We start from the raw sequence: 15,931 nt of genomic DNA, 5'->3' as shown, positions 1-15,931 counted from the left end.
AAACTTGTTTTATTATGTGTCCTACAGGTGGTAGTTTCAAAAGTAGCTATTAATAAAGTTCCACCATTTCTTCAGTTCAACTTGGTTTATCAGAAATTTTGGGTTTTATTTCCTCACTGGAGAGTAAATGTGTTCTCCGGGAAGCACAAGTGACATTCCATTATGACAAAAGAGTCAAATATTTTTGTTTAACTACTTGAACTTATGTGTATATATATATTTACATAATATATAAAATCTGTTTATAATTATTATATATAACAGTACAGTTATAATTATATATATATAAGTTCAAGTAGTTAAATAACTATAATAAATATATACATATTAATAAATAGCATTTCTGAAAACATACAAGTGCATGTTAGAGAGTCCTGATCACTTAATTTGGAAGTTTTCTTGCAAAATCAAATTTTTTGAAAAACTAGAGATGGCTAATGTCTCTGAAACAGGTCTACAGATGAAGATTAGATTTTCACTTCCAGACCATTTTGAACTTTATATTTGGTTGGCAGAGCTTATTAGGGTTATAGGTATAGTAAACCAAATCTGACAAGTAATTAATTAATTTAGGGCACATTGTTCTCTTCTATTCTTCTCCTTGCTTGTTTTCACTGTTTTGGTTGTTTGTTTGTTTCTGGAAATAAGTAGGATTTTTCAGTCCAAATGACAAAAGCAATCAGAACAGCAATGTGAATAAGAAAGGATGGAGGGGGTATGTGGTGTTTAGGAGTTTAAGGAACCTCCTTTCCTCCTGCCAGTAATATGTGTTGAGATTGATCTAGTCCTTGCCTAACTTACGTCTTTCTGATCCAGAGACAGTTAGAAAATAATTGTTTGCTCTTATCCTGGGAGTCTTTATATCAAACTTGGATAGAGACTTGTAGAGACTTGCCATTTTCCTACCAAGTAAATGTACGCTATACATTCAGATAACAAATTTTAAAATATATAGATAGATAGATAGATCATATGTATTAAAATAAAAATAATATTTATTGCAATACTATGATAATATTCTAAGATGTTATAATAAAATAGTTACTGCACAAAAATATTGATACCTGATTTTCAAACAGCTATTGCTCATTAGTTACAAGCTCAGAAGAAATGCTTACAAAGTGTTTTTTAAATGGTGTAGAATGGTGACACATCCGTAACAATACCATTATAGTCATGTTTTTGAGATACATCTCTGAATTCAGAATTTATATGGAGAAGATAGAAATCCATAGGTTGTAAGCTAATTCATTTCAGAAATAATAAGCTTCTTAGGAATATTTTACTCCTTTCACTTTCTTTTTTATTAGTGTTGTTACTTTTATTGCATATGTGAGTCATTTTATAGCACAATAATTGAAATACAGCTAAGGTGTATTTTCCTTTTTCGACTTGTGGAGTGTCGAAAATAGACAGTGGAGGTTTTCTGTGTATGTAATGTTACAGGTAGAGTTGTGCAGATTAAGCAAGTCATATGGTTTCTTTCTTTTCTGCATGGAAGCATGCTTTCCTTCCCTCCTTCCCTCCTTCCATTTTGAGTGGCAAACTGTGCATCCACAGCAATGGTTGGCCATTTAATTTCAGTCCCCTAACTGTCCTTTCTGCTGCATGGGGAAATGCAATTCTTTATTCCAATCATTGTAAGCAGCATATGCTTTTAGTACCTTTCAGTTCTTTTCCATAACAAGGCTCTGTCACCTGTTTTGAAAGAATAATATATGACTCAGATGAACAAATAGTACAGTGAATGAAGTTGCAGCATGAAGTCCATGCCAACATATATAACGCCATAATTTGCAGATAATCTAACTCATTGAAGAATCTGCCTCATCATGAAAGCACTAGAAAAGAAAATACCTTTTTCAAAAAAGGCAGATTTTTAGATAAGAATATGTTATGCTTCATCCTTACACAGAACTTGGTTTCCTAGGAGTCAAGTAGTCAGAGCATGCTGATACGTGTGACCTAGAAATGTAAATTGCAATATTAAATTCATTCCTTCTCCTGGACAGACACCCCACTTTCAGATGTATAAATGCCAGATTGCCTTCAAAGCCTGTACAGATTCCCATGGATCTCATGAAATGATATCCTAGAAGCTTGACTATTAAGGCAAGAATGACTCTTTTTCTATAGGTGGAATCCATTAGACCATCCATAGAAGTAAAAGTTACTTGCTAACCAGTGTTGTCAGTGTTTCAGAAAGCAGAGTATTTCAGTGGTATTTTCCTATATGTTAACAGTATTTCTCATTGTTTTTTGTCTTGGCCATAGATAATTGGTAATTGAATCTAATTAGAATTAAAGGGAGAAATAAATGTTCACTTTAAGGATAAATATTTTTAAAACTTTTTTCCTATGAAGTCAGATTGGCTCCAGACCAGGAAAGATACTACCCATCATTGAATGGATGTAAGCTTAAATTGTACTGCTTGAGATTCTCCTATACTATATAACAATAAAGAAAACGAAGAGACCAGAAAGAAATAAAAAATGTATACACTGTATGAAATATATTTCTGTACAGAGGGCTCAGGGAAAAGATAACAGGTTTTTGTTGTTTTTTGTTTTTTTTGTCTGTCTGAAATTTAAGAGCCTGCATGATAAAGTGAGAGGCTTCTTACATAAACAAGAAGATCAATCTAGACTTTCTGAGGAAAAAGAATAATGAATGATTGCGATAACTCTTCCTCTTCTTTTTTTTCTTTTTTTTTTTTGTCTGCTGGATTGATTTATGCACTATAAATGTTTGATTTCAGTCTAGATATATGAAAATGGGAGTGGCATAACATAGTATGTGTAGATTTTATTTAATTTAGCAGGAATAACATCACTAAAATTTTAGGCTAAATTATTTACAGACTGTAAAGGCCAGGAACATTGTTCTAAAACAAAGCAGTAAGCCCATCCCTGGAGTTAAATAAATAAATAAAGTCAATTTTGGATGTCTCTAGTTATTATAAACAACTTGCTTACCTTTTACATGTTATAATTCCAATAGGGGTTGATTACCTATTTCTTGTAGTGTTTCAAGTAAATAAAGAAAAATTCTTATCCAGTCATAGAGTCCTAAAGAAATGGGCATTACTTTTCCAGACGTCTCACACATTTACTAAGTTCACATATGAAAAGCACAGTAATACCTTTCTGATAATGTAGATTGTAGTCTCAGGGAAAAAACAGTATGCAGATCTTACATTTCTTGGTTATATGTGCATTTGCAGTACTTATTGTCAATAAGTACTTTGTACTTATTGTAATTGTCAATAAGTTCCAGAACGTTCCAGAACGGCTCAGGTCCCCAACATAAGAAAGACAAGGACCTCTTGGAGCATGTCCAAAGGAAGGCCATCGGGCACCTCTCTTGTGAAGACAGGCTGAGGAAGTTGGGTTTGTTCAGCCTGGAGACAAGAAGACTCCAGGGAGACCTTATAGTAGCTTTCTAGTACCTAAAGGGGTCCTTCTAGTACCTAAAGGAGTCCTACAGGAAAGCTGTGAAGGGACTCTTTACAAGGGATTGTAGTGATACAACAAGTGGTAACAGCTTTAAACTGAAAGTGGGTAGGTTTAGATTAGATATTACGAAGAAATTCTTCACTCAGAGGGTGGTGAGCCACTGGCACAGGTTGCTCAGAGGAGCTGTGGATGCCCCATCCCTGGAAGTGCTCAAGGCCAGGCTGGATGGGGCTTTGGGCAACCTGATCTAGTGAGAGGCATCCCTGCCCAGAACAGAGGTGTTGGAATTAGATGATCTTTAAGGTCCCTTCCACCCCAATGTGCTTGGTGTGCGAACGTCGAAGAGTTGACTGAAGATTTTCTACCTGGGTTACAGGGTTGGAGGCTTGAGATGGAAAGAAGTTTCTACTTCTCAGTCAGAGTCCAAAGCACATTTTGTGCATGGTAAGAAAGTTTGAGGAGGAAGTGCATATCATCAGACAGACATCCTAAAAAGTAGCTCTGCAATGCTTCACTACTTCAGTAGCAATTTCCAGTATGTAAAGTGAAGCTCCTCTAGTGAATTTAAAAGCAGAGTAAAATAAATCACTGTTCTTCCACTAGTTAGAATCTGTGTGCAGAAGTGTGTTCATTGACTCTTAATACTCGTTTTAGAAGCCAAAGGTAATTCACATCTTGTCCTTGTCCTCTTCGTCAGTCCAGTTGTTTCTTGTTTTCTTTTTCTTTTCTTTTTAAGAGGTATCAGAAATGCAGTAACAAAATTCCGTGTTCTCTAAGGTGTAGAAATAGTGTTATTCTAAAATACTCATCTAAAATATGATGATTTTGACTGAATTCTGAAAGTAATTGCCATTCTTGACTGTGCCAGACCCTCTTATCTCTTACATTTTGATGTTCACCACCAGCTTTGCTTGTAATTCCACTGGTGATTTCTAAATTTTTTCCCATTAAGAACTGACTTATTGTGTCTTTTTATTTCTAAAATCCATCTTGCATTTTGAAATAAAGAATTGCTTTATGATTATTTTAGCATTCATAATACCAGGATTTGTAAAGTTCTGTAAATGCAATTTCTTTGTCTTGACTGGCATTTCTGTAAATAAATGATTGTGTACCTATTCTCTGAAGTTTTTATTGAAAATATTCAGTAAAAACAGATCCACAATTGCAGCATCACATCAGGTGAGTCATATCCTTATTTAATGTTGTAACTAATCCACCCACTGTAAATTAATTTTACAAAACATTTATCAGTGCTAATGTAAATGAATCCATGCTTGCATATTGGTCTTTGTTCTGTTGTTAATTTTTAGGTTGCTATTTTCTATTTTGCATTTCATTAGAAAGGCAGCTATTCTTTGAGGCAGAGCTGAAACATGTGAAGTGTTTACATTTTACCTCTTTTTTTTCTTCAGTTATAAATACTTTCTAAACCACCCCTCTAAATTAATCAAGTATTTCCTGCTTGCCACTTCCTTACATAGGCATACTCCACTGTTCTTCATCAAAAGCGCGAAGTATATATGCAAGCTAATTATTTCCATAGTTCCCTGAGATACATATTTCCAATGCTTGATTTGTATTTCTTCAAACTCTTAACTGTTCTTTTACCTGACTTCATAGGTTCTATTTTTTGTGATCTCTCATGAGTTATAAATTAAAAAAAAAAAAAAAAAGGCAGGAATTCAGAATCAGTGAATATTGCATTGATTACTCATTTGGACTCTTAGAGTGGTGTAAGATTGCACAATAGGTTCTTGTTCACCAAACAGATTCCTGTCTCAAATGATGTATTTATGACATGCATCAAAAAAAGTCCAACCAAATAATATCAAGGCTTAAAGAAAATATTCTATCATTGATTATTTTAGTGAGATTTTTCTTGCCAACTCTTTCTGTATTTATATAATACTACTTTTTTAAAATGATCCATCCTGACTAACTTTTAAAAACATTTTTTAAAGCAAGCTTATTACCTCTTATTCCAAAACTGTAGCAATATTTTAATTATTTGTTCAGGCAATTTGAGTTTACTGCAGTATAAAAATAATATATATTAATTATTAGCAGTTAGCTATTGTACAAAGGAGAGCAATTTTCAGAGCACCAGCAAAGTGATGAGATTAGAGTAATGCTTCTGCATGTTCCAGTTTGTCTTCATTAATTACCATCTTTAGTTCAGGAAATTAAATTAGCTTATTAAGAACTTTGATATATATAGAATGCTATAGTGCATATTTAAAACTTTTTGACTGTGTTTTTCACAGTTACCAGTGGCCCTTCCAGTAATGTGTTATTAGGCTAGAGCTTTTCATCTTCTCTTTCTGCAAGATGAATAGTGAAATTTGTTAAAATATTTAATAACAAATTCTATTTTTGTTATTGAATCATGCTAGAAAAGTCAAGATTGAAGAAATGTGCCTTAAGCTGGCAGTATGGTATGGTTTGTGATAGCCTCCAGTAGTTTATGCGGTTAGATAGTGAGGATGCTGATTCTCTAGTTGCATGTCATCCTGCTTGATAAAATACTGATTAAGTCTACAGCAAAATCATTCTTCTCAAATCTGAATGCTAGAAGTAAATAATGACCAGAATGGCCTTTAAGCCTGATTATGGGTTAGTTGAAGAGATGAGAGGTTGAAAAAAGAAAGCAATTTCAGTAGCCAGTTTATAAATGAAGCAGAAGAAAATTGTTTTCAGAAACAGTACTGCTTTAAGTCATGTTGCATGGAACTCAGACCATGGGTGATTTAGAAATGACTGTCATAATCTACCAGCAAATTATAGGCTCACCAAATATTCTGTAAGGAGATTTCTCTCATTAAACCGTTAAATTCTGAATATTTTATGGAATGCCTAAAGAAGACAAATATTTGTATTTCTGTAGCTCCCAAATGCTATTTCAGGTGCCCAAGAAAGTGATCTCTTAACTACACAGGAAAATCTGTGATGGATGCATGGCATTTGTCAAACATCCTATACAGTTAACCTGGACAGATGTACACTGGAGTCTCTGTGTTTCACTAAGTATACGTAGACTTGGTAAGACATGGAGGTTTATTTACCAACAACATAACATAATTGCCAACTGCTTGTTCCAGTAGAAAACTCCTGTTTGCGTGGATCTTCTGCCTAAGAATCATGTGTCTGCAGTTGGCATTGCCTGTAAAATGCCTGTAATGAATCTATGTTGAAGAAAAAGATTGCTCTGAAAGAGAAGTCGCAGTTTGGAGGAGAGGGACAAAGAGCAGGATATTTAGTTTCTAAGAGGATTCTGATCAGAATCCCTAAAATATTGGGGATGACTAATGAAACTGAGTCAAGAAAATAGTTATAAGCATTTATTAATTCCAGTGTGTTTATTATGTTGTTGCAAGTATTGGCGAGCTTTGGAACCCTGAAAATGCCAGTTTCCCTGTTGCTTTTGCAGATGGGAGAAAGCTTGACAGAGAAGCGAGGAGTGGAAGGTATGCACAGTGTTCCTGGTGTGTTGAGATCATTTTTTATAAAGGGATAACAGTGTCAGTAATATGCTGAAATTAGCTTTCCATAGACCTGGAGCTTGCTGTGGAATGTCTTTAGCATCCCCAGTTCACTATCTAAGACCAACCATTAAATATCCTGAAGCAGGAGGTGTTCAAAGTTTGCATCACCAGAAGTTTCTGTAGAATAGACCAATATATAGGATCTATCCACAGACAAACTGTGTTGCTCATGAAAAATGCATCAATGCAGTATGAATTTTCTTAAATGTTAGGGGCTGTATTTTTAGACTTCAGTATAGATCAGCAGCAATTCTCTTAATCCTAAATACAAAATCTAGAAATTCGTTGTAGACTATAGTCAATATTAGAAATATAGAGAAATAATTTCAGTATGCAGAATTGTTTTTTTGCAAACTGACTTTATACATTGTTTATTGTTACAAGTAAGAGAGGAACTATCCTGAACATTTCTGATCAAAGGGTTGATTCACTGATGAAGGCATAGGCAAAGCATAGGAAATTGTTGAAATTAGAGGTTCTTTTCTGGGCGCACCATACTACCATCATTTTGTTTCTGCCACACCTACAAAGTTTATCATTCCTGTTGAGATGCTGGTGAGAATGCTCATGACTGATTTTTAATTACTGTCAAACTTAAACAAGATAAATTATCTCTGAATAAACATAAATTGTTTATTAATCTGACAGACTATCTAAAGGAAACTGGGGAGGCTTTTGCTTGTTGATAAGGCAAGTGCAATAGAGTGATAAAGGCAAACTGTTGAAGAAATAGTCTCCTCTATTTATTTATTTTGTATTTCCATTGTGTTGCTGCTGATTTTTGCTGACTTTGGAAGTTTCACAAATTTCCTAGATTGTGCTCTGTAAGAATAGCTTTTTGCTTTTTGACAGTCACAGCCAGTTCCTAGGGTATGCAAAGGTGTTTTCTGCTGATGCACTAGCTGGTTCCCCAGAATACACAGAGAATTAGCTTACTCTTGCCAGTTTTAATGGTGTGTGTTTGGCTTCTCTCCCAGTTGCTTGTTTACTGCAAAATCTGTTGCTTCTTGATTCTCAGTTCTGTCCCTTCTCCTATTTTACTATTTGTCTTCTTTCCATGCATTCTTCCTTCACATAACTGCACTGATTGGATCATGCCAATCTTCCCTGCTGTTTGTTAAGTAGGTTTCCCCCTTCCCCTTGTTCCTTCTCCCTAATTACTTACAAATTCCAGTATGAGTCACTTGTAGGGCTAGAACAGACTGCTTGAGGACATCTGCATGTTGTTCTTTTTATAGCAGTTAGCTGTCTTCCACACTAGCATCTTCAAATTTTTTCTTTTATTCCCAGTCTTTCTCTTCTTCCATCATTAAGGAATTTGTCTGACATTTTGCTGTGCCTAGTCTCCCTTGAATATTCTGTTCGCGTGAACCATACTGACTAATGACATCTGAGTCCGCAGTCTCCAGCTAATCAGTGTTTCATGTTTGTCAGTTTTCCATTTTGCTGACCCTAGCTTCTTGATGTGACAGGCAGCTGCACACTGCCTATTCATAGAGCTGGCTCAGTATATTTCCAGAGGTTTTCTCCCTTCTTTCAGTAGTGTTTGTAAGTATCTTACAAGATCAAATAGAATAGGCATTAGATGCTCCTTCAGTATCTTCTCAATACTAAAAAAACAACAACAAAAAACCCTTTTCTTCAATCAGTCTTCTCTTCATCAAGCTATATTGAGTGGTTGTCTTTTCATGGCAGAGAGAACACATCGTATATAGGCTGAGGCTCATTTAATCTTACTAATTTACAGGAAAGTCAGGAAAAATCTCCACCTGCATTAGACTATTAAAGGACCTAGCCCTGTTCCCTCCTGAAGAAATGAAGATGGTCAAGTGCAGTAAAGATGAGATATCTCATAAATCTCTCTCTGTAGCTCTCAAAGTGCTTGAAAGAGCTAGAGGTTTTTGCCCACACAAATTATTTGAGTTCAGTTCTGTTGTTTAGCCTGTGATGTTGTTTGCATCCTTTGGAGATTGTTTAGAAATAATAATAATAGTAAAGTTTTTATTGCCATCTTCACCTGTTAATGTGCCTGGCAGATATGTGACATTGAATTACTATATATTAAATGTCTTCATTATTTAGTAAGTTTTTGGAACCCCTGTTCAATAAGGGAACAACTCTTGCATGGTTGATCTTCCATCCTCAGTACTTCAGGTGCTGTTTCATGCTAAATATGAACAGACTGTCAGGGAAAGAGTGTTTTTCTGTGTGCATTTTATGGGAGGAGAAAACACAGACAGAAAGGGAATGGACAAACTGAAAAAGTAATTAAATATAAGAATAACTAATTATAAGAATAAAATGTGAGGGGGGATCTTAAAGCATGGAAGGAAATTCTGAAGGCAAAAATGGAAATAAATTAGGGACTCTGTCTCATGTATCATATAAATTAAAAACAGATATTTAAGTGATGAAGCAGTAATTTCATATCAGATTTCTGGTGTCTACCAAACGAGTCATCTGTTCTCTTTTGCTTTATGGTATCATCTGGAATACATGATAAAATTATAGACTCATAACTGAAATCTGTTTTTATTTTCTGGTTGTTTCTCCAACCATTTGCATCAATGTAATTTCATTAAAATACTGTTAGAGTATTTTAAGTACCAGGTTATGTATGAGGGTTATTTCAGCATAATAGCAGTAACCAAAATATTAACATTTCTGCCGTGGTAAAACACACCCATTGGGTGCTTAAATGTTTATATTTTGTTCTTTCAGACTGGACCAGCCCCATGTTGGTAGAGGCTATAAAATAAGAGATTGATATATGTATCATATGATATATATGTATATTATCTAATTCTGGCAGCGTGATTCATCTTCTTCTATTAAGATAAATTATGCTATTCTTCTGGCAGTACTCCATCAGACAGGTGAAATGTGGCTTATATTTTTAGAGCTCTGGGTAGAGGTAAGATTTTATCCATGTCTATGTCATGTTTATGTTCTTGTAAGATTTTTGTGTATTGATATTATAATTACTATCAATTAAGAAATCTTCTGAAAGGACAGGAAATCTAATTCATATTGAATATGAGGTCACCAAATTCACATTAAGAAGAAATTGGTATATTAAAAGCTCACGGTAACTTCAGGACACGGTATTGATGTCTTTCACCAACTTAAGTCACAGAAGAAGCTCAATGAGTACAAGTCAGACCTTAAATTCATCATCTTATAAGGTAGTCTTATTTATCCTGCTGAGTATTTGAAAGTACGGAAAATTGACCTGGGATATTATGTGGGTTATGTGACAATGTAAACAGAAAGAGAGATTGCTCTGCATGGTACTTTGATGGTACTTTTGAAATTGATCCATTCTGGATCAAAATTATTATTGAGCAAGTGTTTTAGCTGTTGTGTGGGTAAAGACAGCAGACTGGCAAAACTTGATTTTGCAATTGCCCAATAAGTTGAATGTTTCTGATGTGATGTTTGGGTAGCAAAAACTATTCTTGTGATTCAAAATGATTCCGTATACTGGAAGATCCATAATCAAGGTATCATTCAAACCATACATCATTTGACAGTATTTCTTATTTGCTCAATTGAAGTCAGTAAAGAAGTCGTGACTTAACTGTTGGTGTTGGTGTTCACAGAAAGGGAATATTGTTTGTTCTCTTCATTTAGAAATGTGTCTGTTTTGAAATGTAGTTAAGAAATAACTTTGCTCTCAGGAGACTGCAGTTTTATGTTGGACTCCTAAGAAATGCATGAAAATTTCACAGGTAAAATGGCAGGAATCTCTGGAGATACCTACCTGAATTGGCTAGAGTTGGAAAACAGACTGATAGTAATAACGATGACACCTTGCCAAGAGGAGCAGTATTAGCACTAGCATCTGCACACAATGCCAGTTTTTACATATCACTGACATTTGGGCCATTTGTTTAGACCCTACTACACTTGCATTGCACATAGTATTCTCCTGACAAATTTCAACAATTTCAGAAGGCTGTTTGCGTCCCTATTTTTTAACAGAAGCAGATGTGTGTTTACATGTTCTGACCTAATGGCTCTACTTCCAGAGCAAAATGGGCATACACTGGCTCAAATACTAAGGATTGCAGTGAATGCAAATTGAATGGTTTCTTTCTTCTGGAGTGAGACCTACTCCGTAGGATAATGTTCTCTGGAGTCTTCCCATCTATTGAGTCAAGCATGAAGTGGGCACTCGTGGAATGTTTTAATGTTTTGTAATGTGTTAGCATAATGCAAGTTTCCCTCATTCTGTATTCTTTATATGGATTTAAAATGTTTTCTTCATTTTTCCACTGTCCCCTCGTCTTGTGCTCCTATGGTGTACCTGTTTCTTTCAGAGGTAATGCCGACGCTAAAACTCTCTCATTGACCTTGTCTTCTCTGCTGCCTTGTTAACACTTCCACTGACTCTTGCTTTACACCTTCAGTCCTGCCAGCACAGCTATTGCTGGAGCACACTGTGAACCAAATCAATGAATTTAATTGGCTAAAAATGCCTCTCCAAAAACATCAACTGTTTTTTGCTCAGAATACTTCAGTGGCATAATTGATTAGGTATGAGTAACCAAGGGAAGGGAAAAGGTCAGAAACTCCACAAACTGAAATAGGCATAAAAATCAAATGTAATGTCAAGTTTTGGCCTTGTTCCCTTCTGCTCATCTTTTCCTCCTACTTCTTCAGTCTTCTTTTTATTGAAATAAATCTAAATTCATAGGTGTATAAACCATATTTTATCTTGTGTAGAATGAAATAAATTTACACTACTTGATATGTTCTGTATGAGCCATATTGCATCTTTATAAGGATGTTCTTTTTGATTTAATTAAAAGTACCATCTACCTGAGTAATCAGTCGTCAGGTATGCCAAAGTATAGATGCTGAGGAAGAACTATAAGAATACAGAAAATATGTTGAATATTTGTCTTAGTTGTTTCTCAAACAAATTCGGTACAGCATGTTACTATTTAGAAACATTTCAAATCACAGAGTAGTGGGAAAAATATGATTCTAATCATTACAGATTACTTATTCTTGTTAACATGCTGTGAACTTCATTGTGCAATGAATATTGCAATTAAATGTGTTAAACACAGAACAGCTGTAAATGTTCCTAATAGTGGTAATAGGAACAGCTCATTTGTATCCATTTTTTTGAAGTGTTAATCTTATTGGAGAATGATATTCAAGATGGAAACATTTATTGTCCTTTTATAGACAATCGTTCCAATAACTGTTTACTGAGGACTAGCATCACAGGGAGAAAATTGTGTACCTCAGCTGCTGTCCTGCCTGTGGCTGTAATGAAGTCTCTGTAGTAATCTAATTCTATCGACTTAGCAAAAAAATGAAATTTTAATTGACAAAATAAAGCAAAGCAAATTGTCAGTAAAGACATGTGGACTTAAGCTTTGTTGATGATGATGTCAAAACTTTGTTCTGGCCTAGAAGAAAAAAACAGATTCTTCTGAATTATTAAACTTCAAAAGACATAAATTATGTAATCGACTGACTTTGCATACAGCTTTATAGAATCATAGAATATCCTGAGTTGGAAGGGACCCACAAGGATTATCAAGTCCAACTCCTATGGTGAGTTCTGTGTTATTTGCATGTTCATTCCTCTAGATTTTCTGGAGAGTGGAGGGGTTTGTTATCGTTGCTTAAGGAGCATGCTCTGAGTGTTTAGAGAAACAGAAACTCAGAGCTTTGAGTGTTTTGAGAAAATTTTAGAAACTGCACCACCATTTCTGAAAGTGGGCAGGCCAAAAATCTATGGCTGAATCAAAAAGCATCAAACTCTCAAATTAGAATCTTTAAGTCCCTCAGATTTGGCACCGTGTTCTTGCAGAATTAATCAGGTCTCCCAATGTAGTCAATCTGGAAGTAAGTTTTTCTTGTTGGACTCTGAAGACTGAGTGACTGAAACCTCTCTTGAATCATCTTTCACTGTAATGCAGTGCTGACCTAAAAATGTGGCCTTGTCCTAGTCAATATAGAATATGGAGTATAAAATATTTCTGAAATACTTTTAGTGGCACATAAAGCTTAACTGAGGGCCATACATAATGTTAGGACTTTCTACTCAGTAATCAGCACCTGAAGAGATTCATTCTAGGATTAAGGTGGTTTTTGGTGGTGTGGTTTTGTGGTGTGTTTTCTTTTTGTTGTTTTTATTTTCTGCCTGTTTGTTTATTTGGTTTTTTTTTTGAAAGAAGTAGTCTGCATATGAATCTCAAATAGGAGTATTATTGAACAGAAGACAGGGCATGAGCCAGCAATGTGCCCTTGCCACAAAGGCTGATGCTATCCTGGGCTGCATTAGGCAAAGTATTGCCAGCCCATTGCAGGAGGTGATTGTTCCTCTGTAGTCAGCCCTGGTAAGACCACACCTGGAGTGCTTTGTCAGCCCAGTTTTGGGCTCCTCAGTACAAGGAAGACATGGAGCTACTAGAGAAAGTCCAACAAAAGTCAATGAAAAGGATGAAGTGCATGGAGCATCTCTCATGTGAGGAAAGACTGAGAGCTCTGTGACTTTCTAGCCTAGAAGAGAGAAGAGGAGGCTCAGGAGGGAACTCATCTATCAAGTATATAAATACCTAAAGGGAGGGTGCAAGAGAACCTAGCCAGATTCTTCTCATTGGTGCCCAGGGACAGAACAAAGTGCAGTGGGCACAAACTGAAACACAGGAGGTTCTGTCTGAACATCAGAAAACACTTTTTGACCATGAGGGTGACTGAGCAATGGAACAGGTGACCAAGAGAGATTGTAAAATCTCTGTCCTTGGAGACACTTAAAAGCTTTCTGGATGTGGTCCTGGACAGCCAGATCTAGGTGTCCTTGCTTTAGCAGTGGGGCTGACCTGATGACCTTCCTTCCAACTGTAGTGGGTCTACATGGCAAGGTTTTGGTAGCAGAGGGCCATAGGGGTGGCTTCTGTGAGAAGAATCTAGAAGCTGCCCCATGTTAGGTAAGGGCCCCACTGCTGACCAGAGCTGAGCCAATAAGCGATGTTGTTTTGCACATCTGTGAGAGCATATTTAAGACAGGGAAAAAAAACACTGTGCCACACAGCAGCTGGGAGAGTGAGAAACAGCCTTGCAGGTGCCAAGGTCAGTGAAAAAGGAGGGGGAGAGGTGCTCCAGGCACCGGAGCAGATGTCCTCTGTGGTGAGGACCATGGTGAAGCAGGCTGTCCCCCTGCAGCCCATGGAGTACCACGGTGGAGCAGGGTTCCATGCTGCAGCCCATGGAGGAGACCATGGTGGAGCAGGTGGACCTGCACCTATGGAGGCTGCGGCCTGTGGAAGACCCCTGCCGGAGCAGATTCCGGGCCAGACGTGTAGCCTGTGGAGAGGAGACCATGCAGGAGCAGGTGACCTGGCAGGAGCTGCTGCCCGTGGGGGATCCAGGTTGGAGCAGTTTGCTCCTGAGGGATGGACCCCATGGTACGGACCCATATCTGGAGCAGTTCTTGAAGAGCTGCTGCCTGTGGGTAGGCCACGTCAGATCAGTCCAGCAAGGACTGCATCCCGTGGGAGGGACCCCACAGCACAGGGGACGAGAGTGACCGAGAAGGAGCGGCGGAGAAGCAGCGCTATAGACTGACCATAACCCCCATTCCCCCGTTCCTCTGCGCTGCTTGGGGGGAAGAGGTGGAAGAGGGTGCATGGGGGGCAAGGTGCTTTTGGTTTCTTTCCTTTGTTCCTCGCTTCTCTAGCTTGTTAGTAATAGGCAATAAATCTTACTATCTCCCTATGTTGAGTGTGTTTTGCCTGTCACAATAATTACTGCGTGATCTCCCTGTCCTTATCTCAATCCTTGAGCCCTTTTCATCATATATTCTCCCCGATCTTCTTTGAGGAGGGGGAGTGAGAGAGCGGTTGTGGTGGAGCTCGGCTGCCGACCCAGGTAAAACCACCACACCAACCTCAACCATTATGTGAAACTGGGACATACCCTATTGTGGGTCTCAGAAGAACCATACTCTTCAAATGCTTTTGAGTTATATTAGCAGTTTTGGTAGTGATTGATCCTGAAGATACTAAACAGAGGGGAGGAAAAAAATGACATAGCAAAATAAAAAAACAAAAGCTGACAAATGTAAAATTGTCCATCAAGGGCAATAATTACACTATTATGTTTTTCCAGTAATGTGTAAAGTAGTGATGTGGCTTTTATCATATCTAGCCAACAATTTGTGTCCCAGATGGACCATTTATACCTGGGTAGGTTGCTGACATGCTTTTGGTTGCCTTAAGAAACTCTTGAATGGCTAATACCATTAGGGTAAGACCCTGCAGGTCTTGTGTAGCCCACATACAGATGTTTTCAAAGGAAACATCTCTCCCTCCAATATTTATTTCTCTAAGAATGCAGCTGTATTACCTTGTCAGTCTATTCATAGTAGTTAGTTTGAGCCCTTTTAACCCGAGATGGTTATCATCTTCTTCTATTATTTTTAGAAACCAGTGACGCGGCAGTTAGTGAGGCAGTTAGCGCAGGCAGGAAGGGCGGGGACCCATCGTCGCTCTGTTGCAGCTGCCTTTCCCTTCCGTGCTTGTAACCTGCTTGTGTAGAACCTGACCATGGTATCAACCAGGCAGAAAACCGTGGCCTCCACATCTCGTGCGGCATCTCCAGCCACGGTCACCAGGGTGGCTACTCAGACGGAGGGCTTCGGGAAACACGCAGCCATCCAGGTCCTGGGCTGCAGAGTGTGCCCCAGCCTTCTGTCGGTCTCCGACAGCAGTGGTGGGTATGCCTGTGGGAGGTGTGCCCAGGTTGAAGAACTGCTCAGCCAGGTAGCAGTGCTCCGGGAGGAGGTGAACAGGCTCAGGAGCATCAGGGAATCGGAGATGGAAATTGACTGGTGGAGGTGCACTCTACCCTCTCTGAGGCAGGCTCATGAGCCTGCCACAGCACAGGCATCTCCTGTTATGCAGAAG

At 37.6% G+C, this 15,931-nt stretch overlaps 1 protein-coding gene across 3 annotated transcripts in view; it reads left to right on the top strand.

Annotated features, from left to right (window-relative positions):
* Positions 1-15,931, top strand: part of SGCZ (sarcoglycan zeta) — a 470,225-nt gene that overhangs the window by 215,889 nt on the left and 238,405 nt on the right. For 2 of the 3 annotated variants that reach the window (XM_083833160.1, XM_083833159.1), the window contains exon 1: positions 8,859-9,915. In XM_083833160.1, coding sequence (XP_083689286.1) covers positions 9,883-9,915 — 33 coding nt within the window. In that variant the 5' untranslated portion in view covers positions 8,859-9,882. Of the gene's footprint in view, positions 9,916-15,931 lie in introns of those variants that run through there. The other variant, XM_083833161.1, reaches the window with a different exon arrangement.

The sequence above is a fragment of the Anser anser genome, assembly GCF_964211835.1.
Source record: "Anser anser genome assembly, chromosome: 4".
Lineage (NCBI taxonomy): Eukaryota > Metazoa > Chordata > Aves > Anseriformes > Anatidae > Anser > Anser anser.
Note: the sequence above shows the minus strand (reverse complement) of the source record. Positions and strands in the feature narration are given on the sequence as shown.